At 36.9% G+C, this 27,880-nt stretch overlaps 1 protein-coding gene across 2 annotated transcripts in view; it reads right to left on the bottom strand.

The window, feature by feature from the left end:
- The window catches only part of CNTNAP5 (contactin associated protein family member 5), a gene marked incomplete at both ends in the record, with an annotated part of 785,818 nt that extends 763,987 nt beyond the window's left edge, over window positions 1-21,831 (bottom strand). For both annotated transcript variants that reach the window (XM_081262143.1, XM_081262144.1), the window contains one exon: window positions 21,750-21,831. In XM_081262143.1, the coding sequence (XP_081118269.1) occupies window positions 21,750-21,831 (82 nt within the window). The remainder of the gene's footprint in view (window positions 1-21,749) is intronic.
- Between the last annotated feature and the right edge of the window lie 6,049 nt (window positions 21,832-27,880).

Genomic DNA, 27,880 nt, shown 5'->3' with positions numbered 1-27,880 from the left:
TTATGCACACTTAGATAAAAATCATGAGTATTTAGAGCAAGATTGTCCCTTCTCCCCTCCCTGAGGACTTTGAGGGTAATCAGGGACTCCAAGCCTTCCCCCTTCATCTTTTCTGGATCTTGGCCATATTTTGGAAATCAGGAGAAATATAAGGAAGTTTATGCAAGAAACATGCACAGATGCTCATAAATATACAATGTCTTGTGCAAATTTCAGAGGTTTCACATCACCTCTTAACACAAACTAGAAATCCTTGAGAGTCCTGAGGTAGCACCCCTGCAGGGTGTCCTGTGAAGAGCCTGGGAGAGGGGGAAGGAATGTCTTACCATCAGTATCACTTCATTTTTCTTTCTTCCCCAAGATATAAAACTAGTAAAAATGATTATCTTAATATTGGTATAAGAATTCTTTTTTGGGCTGGGGATGTGGCTCAAGCGGTAGCGCGCTCGCCTGGCATGCGTGCGGCCCGGAGTTGTTCGATCCTCAGCACCACATACCAACAAAGATGTTGTGTCCGCCGAGAACTAAAAAATAAATATTAAAAAAATTCTCTCTCTCCTCTCTCTCTCTCTCTCTCTCTCCTCTCTCACTCTCTCTTTAAAAAAAAAAAAAGAATTCTTTTTTTCAAAAAGATGAGTGTTAACATTATTATTTCCAGCATGGGGCATTTTTTATCAGAGAATGTTAAAGAGAAGACATTCACAATTATAACACTGTTCTATGTTGCAGCACTATCTAATAATCTACCTTAAATTAGAAAAGGAGGGACTGGAGATGTAGCTCAGTGGGAGAGCATTTGCCTAAGATGCAGGAGGCCTGATTTCAATCCCATGAACTACTAAAAAAAATAAGTTTGGAGAAAGCCATTTTCAACTGGAGGCTGAACTGAATGATTCAATCTAGGCCTCAGGGCTGCTCTTCAAAAAGTGGTTGTTGATACTGTAGTTCTTTCTGGGAATTATTTAACTTAGAAACAGTTAACCTATTAGCATCAAATTGTTGTGGACTCACCCATTTTTAAACCAGAGCAATGTTTAGAATCTCATGTTTAATTTGAAAATTTCATGAGATCATTCTACTACAGAATATACCTGTATTTTCTTTGTTGTTAAAATAATGCCTATTTCCTAAGCATTGAGTGAAGTTATTGCTCTAAAAAGATGGGCTTGGTTGATGAGAGGGGGGGGGGGGTGAAACTGTGCTTATGTCTGTGTTTCCTCATTACCATTAGTTTCTTCAGCAACATGGGAAGTACTAAAGCTCCAATTGGGAAGTTTGGGTTCTGAGATGAGGACACTCGGAAGGATCTGTGTGTTCAAACATACCACGATCATTTCACAGGATCCACCCACATGCTAGTGGAAGAGCTCAGAGCAACAATTTGGCATTATGAAACATTGAAGCAAAAATGGAAGCACACAGGAGGACCAGCAACAAGGGAACAGTGTGGGACATGATCTCCACCAGGATGGCTTTGAGAACCCATGGGACTGTGTCTTCAGTCTGAAATAAAAAGCCATGGTTTATATTTACAAGTTAAATATGTTTCTTTACCAAAAGCTAAGGTGAGTTTCTGGTTTAGAACTTGCATTCAAAAAATATTTTGGAATGAAAACAATTTCAATCAACCTAAATGATACTGAGACCCTCTTATAGAAGTTCAGTTCCGGGGCTGGGGTTGTGGCTCAAGCGGTAGCGCGCTCGCCTGGCATGCGTGCGGCCCGGGTTCGATTCTCAGCACCACATACCAACAAAGATGTTGTGTCCGCCGAGAACTAAAAAATAAATATTAAAAATTCTCTCTCTCTCTCTCTCTCTCTCTCTCTCTCTCTCTCTCTCTCCTCTCTCACTCTCTCTTTAAAAAAAAAAAAAAAAAAAAAAGAAGTTCAGTTCCCAGCTGTGTTATGAAATATTTTCAATAGTAAAGACATAGTGCTTTGGAATCAGCGTTGGATTTTAGAACAACCATTTTAGGATTGCATAGATTGAGGCACATTAATTAGATAGCTTAACCTTAAATTTCTTTACCTACAAAATAAAAATAATAATATTAAAAGCATGACTTCGGACAGATTATCAGTAGTGTATATTAATGATAAGATATGGCAGGGAGTAGCCAGTCTATAATGGTAAATCCCATTACTATATACAGAATAAGTATAAAATGCAATTCTTAGCATTGACTTGCGGTTAGACAGATTCTTAATGAAAAGAAAAGTAGATGCCAATAAAAGGCAGCATATAATTAAGGGCTTAAAGATTTAATATATATTGTACAGGCTTTGAAGGCTTAGAGAAAAGCAATGTTAATTAAGACTAGAGAAGGGAGCATAGAACAGGCCCATGGGGAAGAACTGTGCAGACAGAGGTGAGACAGAGTTCATAGTTCACTCAGTTTAGGAGACACCACCAACACAAAATTTCACCAGGTACCTTTGAGTGAAGTGAAGAGACCTATTTCTGTCAATGTAGGCCCAATTAAGTGAAAGAGTGAGTGAGAGAAAGTAGAGACAACAATGGCCTTTTGACAATACTATTCTTTGGTGATTTCTAGCTTGATTCATTTTAGACTTCAGGGTTCATGTTATTGGAAAATCTCACTGAACCTCCTTCCCAATCCAAGTCTTTTCACAACCTGAACTGTGGCCTCTGCAGGTAGGTAAAAAATAAGAGTTGCATTCTATTTTGGGCATTTTAAGAGAACATTGACAGAGTGGGGCATGCACAAAGTAAAAGAACATGCTTATGGGGAGTTGAAGAGGGAGAGAAAGTGGACATCAGGATGAGAGCCGTAACAGCTACATTTCCCAGAACTATTTTCAATTGGCACGATGAAAAAATTTTCCTCCGCCTTAAATCTTACACAAAAGTTATCTGATATTAACCACTCAGTTAATAGATTTATGACTCTTTCTCCACCTTTCAAGGATAATGACCAATTCATCTCATTTTTTGTTGTTGTTTTGCTTGCTTTCTTCTGCTTTCTTTAGTCTTTCTGTGTCTATAAAAACCAACCAAAAGATTGTTAGACCTATCAGAAAACACGTTCTATCCCACGAAATGAAGTATTGCCGAAATCTAGAACCAAAAACAAAGCCAATTCAACTCTTAAAAAATAAAAAGAAATAAGATTTCTTGAAGCATGGTGGCTGTTCTTGGGTATTCTTAGGTATTCTCAGAAGAATCATGAAGAGGTCAAGGAGACTTGGCTTAAGAAGCTTTGGTAAGCAGGGGTAAGAGTAGTTATTTATTTATACTTGGAGGCTGACTTAGATAAATGGAAGGATGTCGTATCAATCACAATCTATGTTGAGGAAGTGAACTGTTCTGTGAGGTCGTATTTTTACACTTGAGAAATCAAATAGGATGGACTTGTCAACTATCTGGAATGCTTTTAGGGAATGTGAAGACCTACATAGGTTATGCAGGCTGTGACCAGACTATAAACCTTCAAAAGTCTCTTACCCAACTCTGCAGTCTCTGAATTCTGATTTTTCAACCTGCCTTTTATTCAAAAAGCAGGCATGTAGTAAAGGCCAAGGCTGATCATCTCATTTCCACTTAAAAGACAAATTAAAGACTGTATTTCTGATTTAATTGATTTTAAAAATTGAAGATTGAAGTGAAGCAGATAAGCCATCAAAGCCAGGGTCCTTATTTAAATGATCTTTGAGCTGCTAAATGAAGTAGAAAATGTCATCTGAATAGATTATTGGTTCATGGCTTTTCCTTAGACATGAAGCTAGGTCACTGCTGAAGCTCAGGTCATTTTGGCACCTTTAGTTTTCATTTCAGAATGTTCTTATCTATATATCTATAGGGCATATATATCCATAAGGGGCTTATCAGAAGAAAAATGGCCCAAAGTGCTATACTACGAACAGTATGTAGCTGTTGCCTGAAGCACATGGCACCCTGCCAAAGAAGCCCTGACCAGATGATTTTTAAGAAAAGACAAAACGTTGAGCCATAAGGAGCCTGGAAAAACTGAAAAATGGCTTGAAATTTGCCATCACAGTTTTTAGTTCAGGATGTGTTCTCTTAGCCCCTCTTTGCTCTGTGCCTGCCTCATCGATATTATCTCTTGTCAGTCTAAAAGCCAAGGAGGAGAGTACAGGGAGGCCACTACTCCCACAAATAATACAAATTATAAGAAATATCATGCATCAGAACATCTTCACAGATTCTCAAATCACTCTTTTTTCTTATTTATTTTCACAATAGCAGATAGGGTATATGTGTCATTACCCTTATTTGGGAAAAATATATGGAATGGTAACAATCAACTCATACAGTGAATAGTGGCTGAATCAGGAAACAAAACTCTACTTCTTTTTCTCCTAATACTCTTCTTATGGAAAGAGATACTAGACTAAAGCCTATTTTTTTTCTATTTTAATAAACACATGAAGATTCATAAGTGACTAATAGATCAAAACTAGCTTCTCAAACCCTGGATATCTTGACATTTCAGGCTATGTAATTTTCTGTTCTGGGGGAGTCCTTTGCTTGTAAGTTGTTGCTTCCCAAGGTCCCTGGCCTCTAAACTAGATTTCAGTAGCAATCCCTCTTTTTGAGACAATCAAAAATGTCTCCAGATATTGCCATATGTTTTCTAGGGCAAAATCGTTTCCAGTTGAGAACAACTGTTCTACCCCAACTGGGTTTAATTTCTTTATGAAAAAAAAAAAGTGAACTAAGTTTATTAACACTGAGGAGGTATTGTGCTGTGTGGGGGCATGTGTGCACATTCACACAACAATAGTAGACAAAGAAACCTCCCTAAGATGTTGGCTCCCTCTGGGAATCATCCCAGCACCTTACATTAATGGTGCCATTTTGGTCTTGTTTTCTAATCTGGGATGAAAATGGGATGATGTGTAAAATGAGACATCGAGTGTGGGATATTTATTTCTCTATACACAAAATGACATCATCTCCCAAAGAAGCCACAAAACACTTAGCTATAGGAACCCAATAAGTCAAATTGAATTTGCCAACAGAAATTGATATTTATGCAGAAAACACAGAAATCTTTACCCCAAACAATGTATCAACAAGGGTGAAAACATCAATAGAGTTATACATTCTACCCTTGAATTGATTTTGTTTCACTTGCTCAGATGTTTCTTGGATTAATTTTACTAATGAATTTTCACAGTATATATTCCCTTGACTACTAAGCCACAGCCTGAACTTAATTATGATACTGTTTCCTAAGTCTAGGTCTTTTATCAGACCATTAATGAATGGAAAAGATTTGCTGAGATGACAGTTAAACTAATACATCTTGTTTGTAAAGGACAAATCAAGAATGCAGGGTGTGCAAACTTATATAGAAAAGTAAATATGCATCCATGCATATATAAAAACTGTATGCATTATACTTTTATTTAAATGTCTTATCAGTTCTTTGTAAAATGAACCATTATTCAGAATGTATATTGTGACTCAGTACCCAAAATTGGTACAGCAGTTGTGAGAAGAATAATAGGAAAATGTCACTATTGTAGACTCACATTTTTAGAAAGAATTTCTACCAAAATCATCTACCAAAAGCAAGTGGTACTGACTTCTTCAAGGAAAAAATAAAAAAAAAAAGAGCTTTAGTACAAATATGCACACACAAAAACAAAGCCTTACCCACAGTCATGCATACCATATTTCCTAGACATATGACATGCTGTAAGTCGGTATCAAAACAATTCATCAGTATCTTAAACCAAAGGAACTATTTTGTAATAGTATTCTTGTCCTTGTTGGAGGAGGTCTATGTTTATTGGCCTAAATAAATTCAAAGTTCAAGTTGCTCATTAATCTGATGTGTGCTTGTTATCCAGATGCTCAAGCATCGGTATCACCAGATTATGTTACCAAACTATCAAGCCAAAGGTATTTGAAGTTCACATTCTGTCTATTAGACAACAGAACTGTGTAAGAGAACTATAAAAACAAGATAATAAATAAGAATGCAAAGCATGCTTATCAAGCAGCATCCTGAATAACACAGCCATGGTGGAGCATGCCCACACACCTCCCAACAGTTTAAGTTCCTCCCCTTGGCAAAACACATTTGAGTTCAGAAAATAAATAGATATTATTTTTCATCTAAATGCCCATTTCAATTCATTATCTAGAAAGATACATATTCACAAAGGTGACACCCAAATCAATATTGACTTGGGGGTATAATAAATCTTGACAGTCACTGAAAGAACTGGTTTGTATAAAGAATATTAAATTGCACAAATCTATGGTTTCTACATGTGTTAATTTAATACTAACCATAAAAGAAAACTAATAATAGATCGTTAAAAAAGTGGGTATGCATCTATGTATAAATGTATTATTTTACATTATTAAATTATTTTAATAATTTATTACATGGCCTGCACTATATTAAATTATTAAATTATTTATAATACTAACTTCTACAGTATATTAAATTATTTATTACACTAAATTCTATTAAAATATAGAGCAGGGGCATTTGTAGTTCACTGAAGGGAGGGGTAAGCACATCCAGATTTTAAATGCAAGGATGTTCTGATGGATGATACTTTAAACAAATACTAAAAGGTATTATTAACAGTGCAGCCAGAATGAGAAACCAAGGCTGAATCCAGATATGCAACTGTTTTTGTTTTCCTTAATTTTGAATGTTCTCTCCACTTCTACTCACACTAACTGATATCAGGGTACAGTAACAGGTCCTCACTGATGGTGGTCCAAGGTCCCTTTCTTTCAAAAAGTTTAGGAGATGGAGGCATGGGACCATGGAACAGCACCAACTGTGTCTTCGTTCAGGGATTGTACCTCTACTGTTCCAGATCCAGGTTGCTGCCTCTGTTTGGGTTTCACTCCACCCACCTGTGCTTCAACTTATCAGGTAGTTACATTGCCTTTCACTGTGCTATGTGCAGGCAATTTAATCACAGTTAACATGAGATCCCTTCCTTTGAAGAGGTCCCAAGGGAATGTCAGGGCTGGAGGTGGATAATTCAAGGGCCTTTACAAGAGAATTCTTTAACATAAAAATAGCTGTTGACTAGGAACTAGAGATCACGGTGAGGAGGCAATTTTTTGACAAGCTACTATCTTTTCAAATCAGTAAATGCCAATAAGATTGTCTTGCCCTGACACTCATATAAAATAGCAGCAAGAAAAAAGAAAACAAAAAACAGATTTCTGTTGGGTTAAAAATAGAAACTTCTCTTTGAGCTATTTGAAATCTACAACACCTTATTCTTAGATATAGTCACTTAAATGTGCAGTAGAGGAGCATAACTTATTGTTCTTACTTTATCAACAAAGAAGAGACTAATGTTGGAGGTGAGGGATATGCTAATTCTTCTGGTTTTTTATGGGGGGGGATTGAATTTAGGAGCACTTAACCACTGAGCCACATCCCCAGCCATTTTTTGTATTTTATTCAGGGATAGTGAGTGTCTCGCTGAGTTGCTTAGTGCCTCACTAAGTTGCTGAGCCTGGCTTTGAAGTCTCCATCCTCCTGCCTCAGCCTCCAGAGCCACTGGGATTACAGGCATGCACGCCATGCCCAGCTAAATTCTTCTGATTTGATCATTGCATTCTACAAATACCAAAATATCACGTTGTACCCTATGAATATGTTTAACGTGTCAATAAGACTTAAAAAACAGATGTCTGTTGGATTAGTGTGATTTGGAGCAGAGATGACACTTAAAGCATTTAATAACCTGGACCTTGGCTCATAGACCAATGCCAGCACTGTCACAGGTGCAGTGCTCCCAGCTTGGAGCCTTCATGTGCCTAAGCCCTTCTGCATGCAATTACACTTAGATATTTCTGCAATTAGAATAAGACATCCCTTCACGTGGTAACTTCATGAAGAACCAGGAGAGAAATAATACTCTGAGAAGAAGAATTCTGGGCTTTCCCATTTTCCCAGAAGCAGTTCTCCTTGTAATTTATTTTACATACAAAAATTTTATGGACAATTTCATTTTGGAAACTAAAAGATCCTGGTTTTGAAATGAAGTTTAAATATTTAAGGCCTTTATTTCTTCAGAATGCAGGATATTTTTGAGAACTAGAACACACGAGTTATTAATGGCCTCAGTGGAATAGCTTCAGGATGCTCAATGCCCCTTATTGGTAGCAACCACTTATAGGAAAATGGAGGCATAGCTGTAGGGCACTGGATATTGAACACATTACTTAACTTCTTAGACCTAAGCTGGAAGGTCCACAGAAACAGCTGAAAAATAACATACAGGAGACACAAGGATAGACGGCACAATAAAGCCACCAGTAGCCTATGTTGAAGGAAAAAAGTCATATGAGACCTTGAGCATCAAACAAAGGTCTAGCTTTCCATGCAACTGACAATGAATCAAACCAGTGCAAGAGCTGGTCCTTGTCTACCAAATGGATGCTCAAGGCCAGCATGTAATCTGTGGCAAAGAATAGTGTTTGGGGGTTGTGGCTTAGTGGTAGAGCACTTGCCTAGCACGTGTGAGGTACTGGGTTCAGTTCTCAGCACCACATAAAAAAATAAAATAAAATAAAGTTATTGTGCCCATCTACAACTAGAACATGTATATTTTTCTTTAAAAAAAAAAAGAATAGTGGTTTTGGGTTCACACTTATCAAACTACCTTCCCATCTAAACCACCATCTATCCCTACTGAGTGAAAACGAGGTTACAAACTGTGTCTGAGATGAACCCTGTAATTTAAAAAGGCAAGGAACACATCTTAATGCCACCCACTCCTTGCCTTGTTTGGAACTTTGATCATGAATAGGGTTTTCCTCATTAGTGCCAAAACTTTTATCATTTACTTGACAGAAATCATGTATTTATGGCACATTTTCTAATGTTTACATACATATAATATATATGTATTGTGAAATTATTGAATCAAGCTAATTTACATATTCTTACCTCACATATTTATACCACTTTTTTATTATTCAAGTCTCAATAAGTTTTTAAAAGTTTAAATAATATCCTTCATATTCTCAAATCATGATGAAATAAAACTGAAAATCAACAAAAAAAAAAGAACAGTGGAAAATATACAAATACACAGAAATTGAACTGCATATTCCTAAATGACCAATGGGTTATTTAAAAAAAAAAATTTTAAAGACATAAAAAGAAAAAACTTTTTACCTGGAATTACAGAATGCTGATCAAACTATCCCTAGATCCTATGGGGGGAAGTATGGGAATCAGTGAGGCTTTTCATACTGGTAGCCATGGACCTAGAGCCTCAGGATAGAGCTAGGATATTGCCTAGGTCCAGAGGGAAAAGTATACATGGGACCATGGTATGTGCTCTAGAAGCTAAAGGTCCTGGAACTGCAGCATTCTGAGGAGCCTGTCCTCCTTCCTGTGAGGCATATGTAAGTCCAGGGCTTCTTGCAGCATCAAGAGGTCTGCTTCTGGCTCCTAAAGCAGGATAAAGCTTATAAGTGGCTATTTTAGCAACTTGTGTTCTGATTGTTGGGGAGTCCCAATTAGTTCCTATTGTGGAGCAAAGCTGTCACTCAAACTTCCCCCAGTTCCCTAAACTGAAACTAAACCCTCCAAGACTATGAGATCCTCCTATAGTTAAGCCTGCCAATCTGATGCTGTGATGGGGTTACTGTTACTTTCCCATTTATCTTATCCCAGCATTGTGGAGTTCCACCCTGGCCTGGGAGCCAAGGTTGAAGTGACAGTGTGGTTCCTCTATGTTGTTTTCCTTCCTCCTCATGCTATTTAGGGTTCCCATCACTTAGTTGCTGATTTCCAGAATTATCTCTGTCAGTATCCTTGAAATGCAATCTTTCCTTTGTTAATCTGGCTTTTCTCTGTGGTAGAGGTGGGGCAGGGTGGCAAAAACATTTAAAATCTAAACTAATCTCAAAGTACAAAATACACTATTGTTGGAGGTACTGGGGAATGAAGTCAAATTGTTCTATGCACATGAATAAGTAACAATGAATCTCACTATTATTGAATAATTATAAAAAATACACTATTGCTTTTAACTATGGTCATCATGATGTACAAGAAAACTCTGAAGCTTATTTCTCCTAAGTGAAACTTTTTCATACTTTTTGACCAACACCTCCTCTTTCCTCCCTATACCTTCAGTGTCTGGCAACAACCATTCTACTTTCTGCTTATGAGTTTGACTTTTGTAGATACCACATATAAGTGAAATTTTGCTATATATGCCTTTTTTTTGCTTGGTTTACTTCATTAGTATAATATCTTCTGTGTTCATCTACATTGTCATAATGAGAGAAATTCCTTCCTATGCAAGGCCAGATAGCATTTCACCATGTGTATATACCATCTACTCTTCATCCCATCTTCTGATGGACACTTGCTATTGTGAACAATGCTGAAATGAACAGGTAAGTGTGAGATTAAAAAACAAAACAAAAAAAAACCACAACATGTATCTAACAAATTCTTGGAGTGATATGAAAAAATATAGAGATAAAAATACTGCAATTTTATCTCAAAACATGTAGAGATACATTAATAGTGGACACTGATCATTGACTCTCCAAGGCCATTAGTAATACATCCTGACCACAAAGAGTTGATAGAAAGATTTAATGAGTGACACAACCAGCTTTTATAAATTTGTAGATCAACAGGAACTGCCTAACTTCTAGGTATGGTGAACAGACTCTGCAATGTTGGAGTAATCTGACCTGAACACTGGGGCAGAATTTGTGGACCTGGAAACACAAGGTTTTTTCTACCCTCAGAGAGACCAGGTTCTGCAAGATGAACACATGCCTATCCCCTTAAGTTAAAACTAGCTCAGCTTTAGCACTTGGTTCAATAAAACAGAAAACAGCTTTGAGCTTTAAAGTCAGGAAAAATGGATTGAAATTCCAATGTGACCATTTACTAACTATATGATCTCAATTCTCTAACTATACAAGCCAATACATTCTCACTCTAGAAGGGGAGTGAGAACCACTGTTCCATAGAAATGTGAGAAGGAATAGAATGAAACTTCATCAAGTACCAACCTTGACACAGGGTGCAAGTTTGAAACTCAGGCAATCAAAAATAATTAGTTAATTTTTTTCTCAAATTTCCAATTCTCCAATATCCCAACCTGTTTCCTTTATTTCTTTTGGTCAAATATTTCTGATTATTGCAAAAGGAGATACATGAGTCTTGTTTTTTTTTTTTTTAAAAAAAAAAAAAAAAAAAAACTATCCTGGTGATTTCAGCTTGTGAAATCAGAAAAAAAAAAAAAAAATCTGCACTTGTTGACCTCAATCCAGCTCCTCACAGAACTCATTTGCTCCTAGGTAAACCTCATGAATAAGACAACACATGCCCAAGTGATTGCATAGGGGGCAGCACAGACCTGGGGAGAGAGCTGGGAATTCTTGTTACAGGAGCCAAAAAGTGTCATTTTTGTCCACTAAGCAGTCTGGTGGGTTTCCTTCCTTTCTTTGAATTGATATGTCCTTTTTACTTCCCATTATTCATAAATCATAATCTGCAGCTTACACATCAGTAACAGTTAGTAATGGGAAACAAAGCAATTTATTGTTCTGAGAAGAGGAGAGACACTGAAGTTGTTTTCTTCAATACAGAAACCCTAGAAGACATGAATAGGAAGAAAAAGCCAAAAATGTTAAGCTTGTGCCCCTGGGTGTATGCTACCCTCTGCTATTGGTTAAGTTAATAAACTCTGCTCATAAAATTTAGAGATTTGGGGAAAGTATTTTTATCATAATATAAACACGGATGTAATATGGAGCTGAATGACAATTTACCCTAGTGTTTAGGATAAAATTCAAGAAATTGCATTCTTCTGTGTCCACTTACAGCCTTAATATCTGAACTCCCTGGATTCTTGTGCTTGTCTTTATTCCAACAAATAGCACTTTAGTGGAAAATTTTGAAAATAATTAACTAAGGCCACAAATCATAAAAAAAAAATATTTAGTAAAAACTAATTGAAGCACACAGAATGAGAGAAGAAAGATAGAAAGGAGAAAGAGAGTGATGAGAAAGAAAAAAAAGCAGAAAAGAGTAGAATTTGGGGATGACAGAAGAGGAGAAGGGAAAGGAAAAAGGAAAAAAGAAAGAAGGTACATTGGAGTGAAGAGGTTGGTCACTGAAAAGGGAGCAGAAGGAAAGATCTTTGGAAAAAATAAAGAGGCATTTTCTATGTTGAGCAGGAATGAAGTGATGGGGTGTCACAGTGCCCAGAGTTTGCTTTGAGATAATAATTATTTTGATGGCTCTTTCTCTGGAATTATGTCAACAGTGATCGGACTCCTTCTCCCCAGACACTGCATTGCTATTGCACAAAAGGCTTTTATGGAATGTATAGAGAAGTGTATGGACAATAGGCATTTCATAAATATCCATGGACGCAATGAATGCAAGATGAGGCTCTTGCAGATGGAATGAGCCTTTATTATTCATAAATTATAGCACCTGCAACTGATTGTTAACTCACAATCAACAAGAGCAAATGAATACCTCTGCTATTTATTCACCAGAAGCAGCTTCCATGGTATACAGAGGGTAATACAGCTCTCTGGGATCTTCCAATTCTACCTCCATCTGCTTAAACCTTCTGCAAATGGTGGGTTGTAGGAAATGGCAATACCCCTCACATACCTCAGAGCAGGGTCATTGGTGTTTCCTTAAGATCTGTTCAAATTCTTTTTCTCACAATGCTGACATAACCTGCAAGGGGCTGCTCAGTTTTCTTTGCTCCTCCTACTTCTCTAGATGAACCTGGTTTCCCACTCTTTTATGAGGCTCCCTTTTCGAGTTTCTCAGCAAGTAACTTCACTGGCCAAGGACCAGAAGTAGTGCATGTACTATGCTAGAGTCCAGGAACCAAGTGAGGAATCCGGAATAGTCATGTTTCTCTGTTAGGTGGAGGTAGTTTCTACCCACTATCCCTTTGACATATAAGTCACAGTAAGAGCTTGTTTATATTTACCTTGGCAATCACTCAGTGCCCTGATTATCCAGTTGAAGAGGAAGTAAGCAATCTATCTTGGCGTGACACTGTGTCATTGCCCTTGTCCTACTTTATATTATAATTGAATGTTGAGATTCACTAACAATTGTGACAATAGGCATAATTATTAGATTCCCACACCATGTTCACTGTGTATAGAGTAACTCATATTATACTTGTGCCAACTTTGCAAAGTCCATGTTAGTTAGTATCCATGGGAAGTATGTAGGGAGAGAGAGAATTAAATCAGTCCAGAACTATACAACTTATGCCCTTCCCTTGCTGTTCATTATCTCCCCTTTGCCTGTGTGTTGTACTTTCGGCCTTGTAATATGGAGAGACTGGGGGTCACCCTGGGCATAAAGAGGACACAGGTCCCACTTTCTTAGACATCCTGGACTTTCCTGTTTGCTTTTTCCCAGCTGAGAACAGTCTGTTCTCCTCCCACCAATATGCAGTATACATTTCTATAAATTTTTCTTTCTAATGTCTGTTTTAAGTATCATTCAGCATAGATTTGTATTTCTATAAATGTTTTACAACTTACTTTTATGAATTGGAAGCCTTTCTACCCCCATAATTAGAGATTCGGGAGATTAGTGCAATTGGCCGAGGAGCTGTTTGGGGCAATGGAATCAGTGGGCTTTCTAAGGGCCCTGGAGTTGGACGTTGGCATTGCAGGCCTGTGTGGGTAAGGGCTTGTGGAGGAGTTTCACACTGGTGATTGTGCCACGCAGTTTAACAAGGCAGCACTGGGATTCAACACCTTTAGGCCCCTCCTCCACATCCTTAACAGAATAGTGAGCTCGGGGAAAAGTCAAGGATGATGCACAAACTGTATGACGACATGACAGAGAGAAGGGGTGGGAAAGAGAGGAAGGAATAGAGAGGAAGTGAGGGAGGGGAAACAGGAGATGGATCTGAACATATATATTCGGCGAATAGTGGCCTAGACTAAACACCTACCAAACATCTGTCAGGCGAATTTCTTTAGATTGTTATTTTCCTTGCACTGTCTTTGGAGGGATATTTCTGCTTCCAAAGGTGGATAGTTAAAAATAATATACATCACAAGTAGTGTTTTGGCATTTCCCCTTCACTTTCTTTCTATCTTCAACATTACTGTTGTCATCCCTTAAAACTCCATCAATGTGGCTGATCCAGGGAACAGATGGCATTAATCAACCCCCAAGAATATGCACAAAAGCAATTAGGAATGTAGAGACACGGAATTTATGCCTGCAAATCAATTACCAATGATAGCAAATCAACGTGGCACAGCCAACTTCCCTTTTTCTCTCTTTCCACTGAGCAGCCACTGATGATAATGATGATTCCCCGGTTTACCCCCCTGTCAGAGGGGGAATGAGAACCAGTATGTCGAGGTTTGATTACATATTCCTTAATGACTAGTTCTCGCTCTGATGACAAAAGCCAGCATAATTTACAGACTAGAAGATGTATCAGGATGATGGATACAGACAGCATGTGCTGTACACTGTCATGCAAATATGAAATACACTGCACTGAGAATATGGTTGCTTGGTATTCCCAGAGAAGAACTTCATTTCAGAGAACGGAGCACCTTTTCTAGCATCTATAGCTTTCATTTGTCAAAAACAATGGAAGCAGCTAGCTATAGAATACAATTTAACCACAAATCTGTGCCTTCTGTGAGTTTACTAGCTCATATATCCTCATGTCTTGAATTTACTTGGCCATTATTTTCTTTCCGAATGTGTATAAACCGCAGAGTCTAAAGAATCCTTCTTAAGATCCTTACTGAGAGTCTTCTGAGTTACTGTGATCATCTCTTAACTAGATTTCTTAACACCAGTTCTTGGACTATTCCAATCCATCCTTTACTGAGTGATTAAGGAGGAATACAAAAACAAAAAAATCTGATTATGATAACTATATATATAAAATCCTCAAATAAATCTCCATGGCTCTAAAAATAAAATCCCATTAATGTAATGTTTCTACTTCTATCCCTATGCTAAGTAAGTTCTTCCCCCTCTTTCTCCAGCTAGTGAATTCAGCTTATTAAGCCTTAGTTTAAATTTAACTTTCTTCAAAGAGAATACCTTGATGCTCTAGCCAGGTTTAGATTCTCATTTTGTGCCTTACATCACACCTTGTGCTTACCTTTATTATTGAATTTTTTAACTCTAACATCGTTAAAGATTTAGTTTTCTGGCTGCCCAGTGTTCAAAGTTCCTTGAAATCATGGACTATACTTCTTTTTCATATATTTCTCCAGCTTCACATGAATACTTGAGTTTCAGAAAAAAACCAGCATTTGGGACAGAGTTCTCTGATAATTCTTCAAATGAGTATTACATACCAAATATTATCACTTAAATCTTCTCTGAATGTGGCTTAAAATGAATGATGTCACAGGAATTTCATAGTTGTTTTATCAGGATAATGTTGTAGTTTTGCAATTTAAAAAAATCTTTTCAGTAATTTAATACGAAAGCCCCATTGAACACAATCTAAACTTTTTATATCAAACCTTGAGCTAAAAAAAAAGTACTTTTACAACAAAATGATCATGTATTTTTCAGACTATATAGGACATGCTCACTAAAATTATATAAAGCAAGATAATAAAATTAGTTCCAACTTGGCACTGAGATCAAATGGATGAAGAGACTTTGTCTTTAATAAACCAATGACCAGTGCCACATAAGAAGATAATTTCCACATGAAGGCATGCAAGCTTAGACAGACACAGGGTCCCACTACATAGCTTACACATTCGATAAAGTAATCTAAACTGCTTCTGCTCTTTCATTTAACAGATACCCTATTCCTTGGATTTTAAAAATGATAATAAGTACTACTTATTAGTTTAAAAAATAAAAACAAATAAATATATTTTCAAAATAAGACTCTAGAGCAAGGGATGTGGCTCAGCAATAGAGCACTTACCTAGCATGTATAAGGCCCTGGGTACAATCCCCAATACCACAAAAGAAAACAAAACAACTACAAAATAACAACAGCAAAGTAAAACAAAACAAAACAAAAAAAAAAAACAAGTAATAATACTCTAGCAAGAGACATCAAGAATTTCAGTTAAGGAATAAAAAAATCTTAATAGAATTATACTATGTATATATATGAATATACCACAAAGAATTCTAACTTTAATTATATCCATAAAGCACCGATTTGAAAAAAAAAAACTTAATAAGAAACCATTTATTTATTCACTTCCTTATCCAGTGTCTTAGGTGTCGGACATAGACATTGCAATAAAATATGACCATCAGGGACCTTAGCATCCTACTTGAGGAGACAAGGATTTTGAGAAGTGCTATTTTTGAAATTGTAATGTATGGGAGTACCAGATCTAGCTTAAATGTGTGTGTGTGTGTGTGTGTGTGTGTGTGCGCGTGCGCGCGCGCATATGCACATGTTTAGTTAGCCAAGTGAATCAAATTACAAATAGAAAAGTGTGTTTTAGACCAAGCAGGTAGTTTATACAAATAAACTAAAGCCAGACTACCTGACTTGTTTGTGGAATGTGTTGGTGTTCCACACAGTTCTCTAGGAGGAGTTCCTTTCATGGTATTGTTAAGTGTGTACATGTGGGAGAGGGGTTCACAAATCATCAATTTATTTTTCTATGTCCTTTCCTTATCAAGGCCTTTTTTCTCAACACTTAAGAAAGATACATAAATCATCAGGTACCCATCCATATGGGAGGCCTCTCATCTTTCATCATTGTGATGTTAACTATTTTGCATCAAGTCTAGACCTCAATTATTTTGTTACTTTTTAAAGGTATGACTCAGGAGTTGACTCTGGCAAAAACTGCTGATCTATGCCTTTTGCCACAATATAGTTACACCAATCTCAGAGAAACCATGCCCAATTTCTACAAAAGCTAATATGTAGCACTTAACCAAATGCATTGGAATGAAAGTCATGTTTTGCAAAGAGTTTAGTATTTAAAGAGAGATAAATATACTTCCCAATACTGAATTTTTCATTGTTTAGCTTTGTGATCTTAGGTAAATCATTAACTTCTATTAACCTAAAACTTACTCGTCTATAAACTGAATCTATAAATGTCTACCTAGCTGAGCCGCCTTATAAAACTATGTGTATGAAGTGAGTGATATAAAGTGCCTCTTGTTGCTAGGAATTAAAACCTATTATTCTATCATTCTAATTATATTTACTTTACAATTTTGGAACACAATCATTCCAAGGTATACACATGGAATGAGAAAATGGAAAAATCAGCAGTTTAAGAAAAAAAATACATTACAAGTAGGTAGTGCCTTAATAATTTGATCCAATTCCTTCATTTAGTACACAAAGATCATCAAGATAAGTAAGTAACCTTTACAAGGTCATTAGTCAGAAAGTGGCAGACTTTTGATGAATGAAGATATCTTCTCTTGGAATTAAAAATGTCATTATACACTTCTAATGAGTACACAGCAACCTCTTGATGAAATCCTATTAAGTAAATCACTATTGTCTTCTGGGCTTTCAGGTAACTAGATCCATCCCAGCCTTCCTTTCTGATGAGGATAATTCACATTGAATGTACAGGTCGCACATTGCAGAGTTCTGGCTTATAAACTAAAAGACTTGGGATTTCCAGCTAAAAAGTTTAGAAACATTTTGAATATTATCACATTACTTTATAACAAATGGACACTGAAAAGTGATGCAATTCAACCAAGGAACTGGGACTCAATAAAGATTTCAAATGCAATTGGGCAGAGGAGTCGAGTCAAAGAAAATTGCAATTTAGAGGATAGTTATTCATTAGGTCAAGAAGAAGTGGGGAGGGAAGCAGTTATTCATATAGAAACTAATTTACTCATCAAGTCTGGAGTTTTGTTGGAAAATTATTGGTCTATCATTTAATTCACATGTTACAATTGTAAAACATACCAATCTGGTTTGGAAATAGGGAGACATGTAAAAGGAATGAAAAGAGAGATCATAAGGATGGTACCATTAAAGAAAGTCAACTCAAAACAGTGGGAAACATTTTTAGGACTCTTGTAAATAAGCATTAAAGTGCTTCCTTCACTTTTGCTAACTGTAGATGCCAATGAAAGTACACACCACCACAACAAAAATAACAAATTATCATAAAAAACAATTTTAAGTTATTATCACTTGAACAAAGTGTACTAGTATAACTATGTACTATGGAAAGAAGTAAGATTTTCCTGCTAAGAAGATCAGCATGATCTTTGTTTACTTATACCATTACTTATTGATTGGGTTTGTGTGTAGGCTTCAGATAACTCAAGGTATAGTGGGTTTCTTTATTCTAAGATCCTTATGATTAAATCCTCATATATTTTGAGTGCATTTCTGCATGATATGAAAAAACAAAAGTGAAGAATTTCAGTACTCTCTCTAGGTTTTATAATTTGAAACTAATATGCAGCAGCAAACTTAGATAAGATGCTAAACAATAATTTTAAGCAATTTTTGTTCAAAATTAAGGTGATTTATAATGACATAACATCTGCTTATTCTGTAAAATACATAGTCACCCTATGTGTATCCCTGTGTATATTCCCATTCCTACTATATTTTGAATGCAAGTTCTCTCTTTGTAACAGACTATCAACATATCTAATACCTGAAGAATCTCTATAGTAAGACATCAAGCTGCTGTTCTGTTGGAGAGCAGACATATGTAACAGCTTCTGCTATTCAGCCAACTGTGAGCACTGGAAGGTTGAATGACCTGATGGGTATTTGATACTTTAGCTATAGAATAACTAGGACTAGAACTTCTTAGCTCTTCTAATTCCTGGTTTCACTTTATGAACTATCAAGTTACAGGACTGCTTCCTGTGTCAAAGGAGTTGATATTATATGTAAAATGGTTTTTCATTTAACATTGGTCTGTTATATCTACATTTGAAATTAACTAATCCCCTTAGAGTAAACCCACAGGAAATGTTCTAGCTATTTAATACCCTAAAAATCTGGAATGGGGGAATTTCCGGAGTTTTTATTATTGGTAGGTAATTATATTCTCAGCAGATATTAGTAATATCTATATTATAGCCAATCCTTCTAAACTGACTGCATTTTAATTTTGCTTAATCAGAAACTTATAAAATCTATAATTGGATCAGTATTCATGTTTTCCTTGGAGATAAATTCCCAAGTTTTAGTCAGATCATAAGAACTAAACATACACACACACACGCGCACACACACAACACAACAATAAAACAACAAACAATTATAAAAATATAAAAACAATTTAAAGTTATTATCACTTGAACAAAGTCTAGTAGTATAACTATGTATTATGAAAAAACTTGGGTCAATAATCCATTTTCAAGACTACTTCACAAATGACATGAGATATATTTTTATTCTTTAAAAAATAGTTTCTTCAAATAAACTTTAAAAATGACCATTTGAATAGAAAATGCTATTATTCAAGATATGTGCATAAATGGCATTAAATGACATATAGATGTAAGTCCACACTCTATATTTATGAGTAAAGTGTGAACAATAGCAGTCTAGAGAAAATGTGAAATGTTAAGTCTTTTTCTTAGGGGTTTTGTTTGATAGGTTCTGAAAACCACCAATCTGTATTGAATTCAGGAGTAATTTTCTGCTGCTATCCTATTGTTCACCAAATTAATACTTTTGTACAGCATAATCAACATTTATCATTATTCCTTAAAAGCATTGACCCCAAAATATTTAGCAAGCAGTGTGCACTCAATTGGAACGTTGATTGGAAATGAGGAAATTAAACTGTCATTGATGAAATACTAAAGCTCATTATCACATTATCACAAAATTTCATTTTAAATGTTCAGAATTATCTCTATAACTGCATCAGAAATGATAAGCATGAGTCTTAAGTCCATGCCATTTAGGTTTCATGAGCATTATGAACACATATTAATCATAATTTAGTTAATTTGCAAAAAATATCTATCTCCCCACCAAGCTCTTAAAGTGCTATTTGAGGAAGCCCAAACTATAATCTAATGGAGTATGTTCTATCTATTTCATCTTTATTCTTTACCACCTTTGTGGATTTTCAAAGTATCTACTCTTCAGATAGACAAATGTGCTAAAGGGAAAACAGTGATAGTTTACAGCCACACCTTTGAATCATTAGGACAATGCTGACCTCTAGTGTTCTAGAAGGTAGAGAAACTAGCTCAGAAACATACCTAACTTCCTTTTACTAACCACTCAGATCTTTGTCTAAAGCACCATGGGAATGATTTCACAGAAGAAGAAGGAAGAGAAAGAAGAAGAGAAGGTAGAAGGGGAGGAAGAGAAGAAGAAAGGGAGAGGGTGAGAAAAGAGAGGAAAAATAAAGAAAAAATCAGATTATAACCTGCCCCCACAAAACCTGAAATAATTTCTAAATAAATTTCATCCTTTCCAGTGAGGTTGGCCTCTTTATCCCTCCTTCAGAATACAAACTTCAGTAAAATCTTTATAAGACTTTACCACTAACTGTAGGTTGTAGATCTCCCAAACTTCTGATCACAGATAGAAACACTGACTGTGCCGGACAGTTTTCAGTATATTATATTTGTCTGTTTCCCATTAGAACTGGAAAGAGATATTTAACTCCTCTTGGACTTACAGAGGTGGGAAGTGAGGTAAAGGATTCCTAAGTAGAAATATTATTTCCTCCTTTCTCTAAAAGGGATAGTACAGATTGCAAAAACTAATGATAATGCTAATGCTAATAATAATAATAATAATAATAATCCTGTTTCGATATAGATAATATTTCTGAGGTTCATGGCAGGGATATGGAAAAGGGGAGCAAACCCAGAAACTTAAGAGACCATGATAAACCATCCTTGGAAATAAAACAGATGGCTTAATTGCATTCCTTCTCATTTAGGAGTTCCCAGAGCTGGAAAAACTTCCTTTCCTCTGTCTAGAGAGGCAGCTGAGCAATTGAGCTTGAACCTCTGATAGCTCTAGCGATTTATTCAAGTTTGACGAACTGGGTTCTTTAAATACATAGTGCAGGTGGTGGATCCCCAGGTGTCCAGCTTTCCTGCCTATTAAATTAAATGTCGGTCCTGTACTTGCCGAGGTTAGAGTGTGAACGATAGAGTGCACACTTAGTGCATACTCATTATCTGTTTCCTTGGCACAAAGATTTTGGGGGTGGGGTGTGCATCAAAGCTCTTCCTCCTGTAATAGGGGCAGCCATTGATCTTGTGGTTGACTACATCGGGCCATCACTCTTAGGCCAAAACTCCCAATTCGGTTAAACCAGTGCCCATTGGTTGCAACACACCCCAACTGAAACCTTCTGCCTAAGGCAGTGCAGAAAGCTAGGTATTGTGCGGAGCTGGGCATACTGCAAATCCAAGGCAGCTGCATTCAGAGATGAGTCGCTGTCACTGTGCGCTGTGGCTGGGAGCTCTATCCCTGGAAGCTGAGCTCCCAGTGTATACTATTGGAACAGAGGCCCTTTTGGGCAAAAGCCCAGGCTGAGATTAAGCAGGCATAGAACACGAAGCTAGATAGGATGAGAAGGGAACTTTGCGAGAGAAGGGAAGGGAATCTAGCAGGGCTTGCGCATGAGAGCTCTGCTAACTTTTGGGATGGTTGGAGTGACGATGGTTCCACACTGATCAGCATTTCCTCCTGCCCTCCCGTGCCCAGAGCAACACACTTGGGGTTTTGATTGCATTTTCGAATTTTATCCTTTCCCACCTCACCTCCCTGTCCTCAGATCCTGGTACTCACAATTTGTCGCTGTTAATCCTAAATGCCACAAACCAGAGAACAGCAAAGTCAAAACGCTGGTCAGCGCTGGTACAGAATCCATTTCCCCCGAGTGAGTGGTCCCTTCCAATCGAATTCCAAATTCGCAGGCACCAGCCGCGGCTTGTCTCTCTTGTCCGCACCTTCTGACCCCCTCCCACCCCCCCTTGGAGAGGTACTCTCTTTCACTCCATCCCGCGCCCAGACGCTCCACCGAAACCGTGGGGAGGGCTTCTTCGCAGCAGCGGCTGAGGCTACAGTCCCTGAAAGAGCCGCTTGCTGTACTCTCCTTCCTCCGCTCGCCTCTTCCTCCTCTTCCCCCTCCTTAAAGGTGCAAATCCAAACCCAATTGCAAAGACAGGCGCCTAGCTCGGTGGACAGCTAAATCCACCTCGCCAAGCTCGAGAGCAGGAATCAGCACCAGGGTGGCGGACAGCTCCTTATAGGCAAGCGGGCCGCGCGGCACCGCCCCCGGCCAGGCCCGCCCTGCGCTCGCCTATAAGAGCGGCCTGGGCGGGTCTTAGCCCCGCTCCAGCGAGTTTCCTCCAGCAGGCGCGCCGCTGCGGTGCGCTTTGGCTACCTGGGAGGGCAAGGGAAAGGAGTCTTAATCTCTCTCTCTCTCTTCTCTTTCTCTTCCTCCCCATCCAGATTCCTCTCTCCCTCCTTACCTTCCCCCTTCCCTTTGCTTTTCTCTATCCCCCATCTAGGGGATGTATAGAGACTGAAATTTAAACAAGGTTTTCGAAGAATGCTGCTGAAGGGATACTAAAAGGAGTTGAAGGACAGACGCATTAGGAAGAAAGAATTTCCCATGGAAAGCTTTGTAATGACCTAACGAGATGCCTTTTTTCCTCCCTTTGGAAAGGAGGAGCAAGTAGAGCTTTGAACTGTGAGATTTAATTTCCCTTGCGTTCGTTCTCTGGTAGGAAGGCTGATGGATATTGATATTATTGGATCTGATTTAGAGGTTTAGCATTATGTCCAATCTCCTGTTTTACCGACCCCGCACCCTATTCCCATCGCTCATCTTTTCACCGGCCTTCCACGTCCGCGTCTCCCTCATCGATGTTGGCACATTGCTTCGGGCAAGTACTGCAGGGTGCACGGTGCTTTGGGTTCCGGAGCCTAGGTGTTTCGCTGGCGCCTGGGAGAGATGGAGAGTCTCTACTAATGGGTGTGGTGGTAATGAGAGTCAGGGTGGAAGCCCAGGTTGGCGCTTTGGAAATCTGAGGTCTCCGCTGGAGGAATTTACATTTAAAAAGAGGGAACCAGTGGTTTTGATTTCTTCCTAGAGGTTCCCTATAAGAAATTCAATTTCTGTCTCTGACTTCTAGTATGTGTCTGGGGACTCTCTTGCTTTGCCATGAATCAACTTATTTTGTTTTTATTGGAAGCTGTCAGAAAGCTGTCAAACCTTAACAAAATGAGGGACCATAATGATTTCTCCTATGTGAAGCTTACAATCAAGTTGATAGAGTTGTTAGACTCTACCCACTTCAGAGGAAGTTGATGTCTCCCTCTCTTCTCAACCACAGAGTTAACAATTATGCAGACTTATTTTACACTATGGATTCCTGACAACCCTTAGTCTTTGGCAGCCGGCTGCACAATTGCAGCAAATTGAGCTGTGTTTCGGCAGCTTCTGCATAAATCCTGAGGTTAACCTTGTGGTTTTGGTTAGAACTGGTCTCACATCATTGGAATACTAAAAGATAGTTCAATGACAACTGGCTCAGTGACCTCATTATTTTATTAAAGGAAGAATCCTGCAGGTCTTGTCAGTCCTAAGTAAAAGACCCTCTCCTCTCTAAGCTTCTAAATGGAAATAATTATGTAAGTCAGTAGATTTTTTCCCCCAGCAGAAGCTGTAATTGTGGGCAAAAGGCCACACCCAGGAGATGATGAATTCCAAAACATCAAAACTAAGGTGACCCAAGGAGCTATCCTGTTGGCAGGGGACTGCAGATATGGGGAGTGAGAGTCAAAGGGGGGTTGCTTGGGCTTGGCTTTCCTTTCCACCTTGGGCCCCCAGAAGCTGTGACCCTATCCCTGACTATAGATGACACTATCTTGCTATTAAACTGGAAAATCTAGAGTATATATATTAATATACTCTAGATTATATATATTATATATATATTATATATATTCCATTTTGTGTGTTCCAAACGTGTGCCAAAGAAATTTTATTAAGAAATAAAATACAATTTAAGGCCTTTCTGAATTATTTATTTAGATTGATTTATTTGTTTGTTTGTTTATTTATTTATTTATTTATTTATTTATTTATTTTATATGTGGTGCTGAGGATTGAACCCAGTGCCTCATGCATGCTAGGCTAGTCCCCCTTTCTGAATTCTTGCTTCATAAATATTTATCTTCCATCATATATTCTAGTAAACTTTTCTTTGGGTATATATCATTCCTATACTTAATATTTTCCTACGTTTGTCAGATACATCTCTAAGCACTAATTAGCTTTGCTTTTTCTTTAAATGCTATATCACTCTTATTTTGTACTTTCCAATTTATTTAATATTATATTGTTGAAATTCACATATTTGACTATATTAAGTCCTCTTTCATCTTTACTGCTGTATTGTATTTCTTTGTATTAATATTTCAGAGACTATTCATTAATTCTTTTATTTATTATCTATACATTGTTTCCGTTTTTTTTTCTCAATAAAACTATCATTTTGTAACTGTCTATTAGTTTCTCTCACACACCAGGAGTAGAATTTCTGGATCACAAGAAATGTTTTTCTTCGGTTTTTCTACACATTGCCAAGCCAGTCATTCTATAAAATGGCAATACTAACTCATAGCTCTCCTTCCTTTGCTAGCAGTGTTTGAGGTTTCCTGTAGTTCCATATCCTCACCTATCACTTCAAGCCTTACCATTTTACTAATAGGAAATTGAGAGTCACAGAACACACATATTCAGTCATCAAGTTCATGTCCCTCCATATAATCAAAGCTTTTACATATCTTCAAAAAAAACTGGTTAAATAAAATCGTTTAATACTTATAAAAGATTTATGTCTTTATTTTTGGCAATATGACTTAAAATGAATCCACTGTGCCAGTAACATATATTTGGAATACATATTAAAAGGAAATCAGGAAAATTTGTTACTTTGAAGTCCCCAACTGTGAATGATCCTCAAGTTATTAGTAAATATTGGAATTCTGCATTGAGATGTCCATATGTGGGCCCTGTATAGAGTATATAAATTGCAGCTAATTTAAAATCCTATTTACAGTTGTAGTTTGCGTTTTTCTCTCTCTCTCCAACACACCTGTTCTCAGAGCAACTTTGAACCTTAAACAGCAGACATTTGTCTAAGATTTGTTAACATTTCAGTAAGAATACTGCAGCTCTCAATATAGTGAAGGGTAAACAGCTGTTCCACTCAGACAATAGTGTAAACAATGCCATCTTCTGGGGGCATTTTGGCAACAAGGTTTTGGTTTTTTTTATCATCAGTTGAATATTAATCTCTATTAAAACTGTCTTCAGCCATATTGATATTTACCTATTGAAATTCTTTTTTCAGGCGTTTAGTCTGACACATTCAACTTTCACATGGTGAAGTAAGAGTCTCCCTCTTCTACTCATGTTAATGCATTTAGAATAACTCACATTTCAGAGTATCTTGTTTTAGAATTGGTTGAAATTTTCCACATAGATAGATAAGTAGGTTGAATACTAAAAGGGAATGGAAAATGGATAATTGAAATCCCAAAATACCTGCTTTTTAAAAAGTAATTATAGACATCTTCCCAAGCAAAACTTTGATCTGAAATCTAAAAAAAAAAAAAAAAAAAAAAAAAAGAAGAAGAAGAAGAAGAAGAAGAAGAAAAAGAAAGAAAGAAATGAAATGGGTATGAGTGTATTTCAGTGTCTCTTTGATTTTCCCTTGAGCACTTGCACTGCTTTACTCTTAAAGGAACAGAAGGAAAAGAATCATTCATCAAATGGAGTCTCAGCCTTCGAATATTCAACAAGTGGCTCATCTCATTGATTTTGCAATCCTCTTGTGAGGCAGATAGAAGTATATTTGGTCATCTCCATTTTATTGATGGAATCCTAAGAGGAGACAGATATTGACACGTTAAATATGCAGAATTAATGGCTTCAACCCAAAGGGTGCTAAAAATGAAAACCTCCCATCCCATCTCCTTTATCCTTATAAAACTTATAGCTGAAAGTCACTACAACATATGAATACTTGGGTGCATGGAAGAAAGGTTCATTTACCATCAAAGTAATTCAAAATAATTTGTTTCTACCCATATCTTCAATTTAGAGTTTTCTAAAAATTTTGATGTGGCAAAAAGTTAATTTATTTTTCTTTTTATCTTATTTTCTTTGTATTTCCTTTCTTTCTTCCTTTTTTATGTTTTTTCTTTATTTTAGTATGTGTGGTCAGTAATATGCTACATGGGATAGAAAATAGGAAAAAAAATCTTGCTCTCGTAGAGCTAAACATAATATGAGGAAATGAGATGTAAATACATTAAAACTTAATATTAGAATACAAATTAGCATGTGATTGAGCACCAGATTTCCTAAATTATAAGTATTCTAGAAGTTTTTAAGCTGACAAAGACTGATTCTCCTGGGTGGGGGGGAGTTGCAGATGGCATAATAAATCAGTTCTGTGTCTCTTGGGAGTAAAGGGAACTGAGACACCCTGGGCCTTGCACTTGTTATTCAGGCCAGGTCAAGTCAGGTGTATTTACCATAACAAGAAAGTCAAGTCTGAAGATAATGAAGGCAGAATTCTATTCTTGCAGAAGAATGGACATTCATAGTAATGCCCATGGATTAAGCCATATGTTGAGAAAAAATTTTCTATAATCTCTTCACTACTTCTCTTTCTTAGATCTGAGTCAAACTCAAGCTTGTCATCACAACACTCATCCTTAACATCAAAAATAGTCATCTTCTGTCATCCAACTCCTGCCAATAAAACAGCCACTTAAATACCTTTGCCTGGCATGCACGCTGCATGCTGTTTACACATAATGCTCTTACCTTTTCCCAGGTGAATGTCCACTAGTGAATTTTCAAGTTCAAAGTCAACTGGAACATCTCTGGTAAGGTCTCTATAGATTGTGTGGGTGATGCTAACACACATTAATGTTTCCCTAACCCCGAGTAGCTTCTCAAAAGTAGATTCTTGATAAGCTTCTCATTTTGAGTCTTCAGTATAGGTTTTCAACAAGTGTTGATGTATGAATAATGTTACATATTAATGACGTTGACAGCTCTTTCAGAAGTTACATCTATTCCCTACCAGTCCTTGTGCCAGAATGCCTGGGCTCCTTGGTGGAAATTTATCTTCATTTACTTTGGAAATTAAGATGCCAAACATGAAAAAAATCAGTGGAAATTATGTTTTGGGTTATATTCTTGATAGTTTTCTCTTCCAACTATATATGTCTCAAGTATGTGGATTTATTTTTTAGGGAGAGTTCACTTTCCAAAGCATCTATATAATTACATTTGTACAAAACCAACCATTCCACATCTAGAAACAAATGAAAAAAAAAAGGATTTCTTTTCTTCATTTATTTCTATCTGTTTCTGAAGGACCTTCTGCGTAAAATCACAAAGGAGTCATTTGTGATACATTTTATGTTTTCAGAGAAACCTGTTTAGAGTAATTTAATGAAAAATATTTATGAGTGTAAAATTAGAAGTTCTGAGTGTGAGTCTTGATTTTGAAACCTATTGGTATGAGATCTTGAGTACACAACTTGGTCTCTTCAATATTCAGTTTCCATGCCTATTCACTGTGAATGATGAAAATCCTTGCCTTTGATAATTGTGTATACCTAATACAATGACACATATAAAAATGATTTTGTTACACAAACCTGTTATACATTCCTTATGCTAGCCCAAAGAAGACAATTTATTTAGCTCATAATCATTGAAATTCTATTGTATTTTATTTTCTAATTCATTCCTGGAGTAAAAATAAAGCAAGTATTTTAAAAGCTTACCTATTCTAGGGAAAATATGCATAATTCATTACTTAACACAACACAGTAATTCAGTTAACTAGTATTAACCTGTAACAGTAGTGTGTCTAGACGTG

This window comes from Spermophilus citellus, assembly GCF_964194105.1.
Source record: "Spermophilus citellus genome assembly, chromosome: 11".
Taxonomy (NCBI): domain Eukaryota; kingdom Metazoa; phylum Chordata; class Mammalia; order Rodentia; family Sciuridae; genus Spermophilus; species Spermophilus citellus.
Note: the sequence above shows the minus strand (reverse complement) of the source record. Positions and strands in the feature narration are given on the sequence as shown.